Source organism: Apaloderma vittatum, unplaced genomic scaffold (genome assembly GCF_000703405.1).
Source record: "Apaloderma vittatum isolate BGI_N311 unplaced genomic scaffold, ASM70340v1 scaffold24052, whole genome shotgun sequence".
Taxonomy (NCBI): domain Eukaryota; kingdom Metazoa; phylum Chordata; class Aves; order Trogoniformes; family Trogonidae; genus Apaloderma; species Apaloderma vittatum.
Window position 1 is genome coordinate 268 of NW_009705609.1, and position 322 is coordinate 589.

The following is a 322-nucleotide window of genomic DNA, read 5'->3' on the forward strand; positions in this document are numbered from 1 at the left end:
CCCACCCTGCGGTTTCGTTCCACATGAGCAGACAATATTGGCCATTAATGTTCGCAGTTAGTCCTCCATAAGCAGAGCGAGGCGTGGGACGCGTGGCTGGGGTTTACGGCTCAGCAGTCAGAGCTGCCCGGCCCGGGGCGGGACAAGGTGTGAGTCTGCAGAGAAAGTTTTACTGAGGGTTTAACAGGAGGAGAGGAAACGCGAGCGGTTTCGTGGCTGGTGTCAGACCCTCCCTCTCTCCCCACAGGACTGCGTGCAGCTCAACCAGTACAAGCTGAAGGATGAGATTGGGAAGGTGAATGCTGGCGGGGGGCGATTTAGG

The 322-nt window shown here is 57.8% G+C and overlaps 1 protein-coding gene across 1 annotated transcript in view; it reads left to right on the forward strand.

The window, feature by feature from the left end:
- Positions 1-247: 247 nt before the first annotated feature.
- The window catches only part of CAMKK2 (calcium/calmodulin-dependent protein kinase kinase 2, beta), a gene marked incomplete at its 5' end in the record, with an annotated part of 7,910 nt that continues 7,835 nt past the window's right edge, over positions 248-322 (forward strand). Inside the window, one exon of the mRNA XM_009865497.1 lies at positions 248-295. Coding sequence (XP_009863799.1) covers positions 248-295 — 48 coding nt within the window. The remainder of the gene's footprint in view (positions 296-322) is intronic.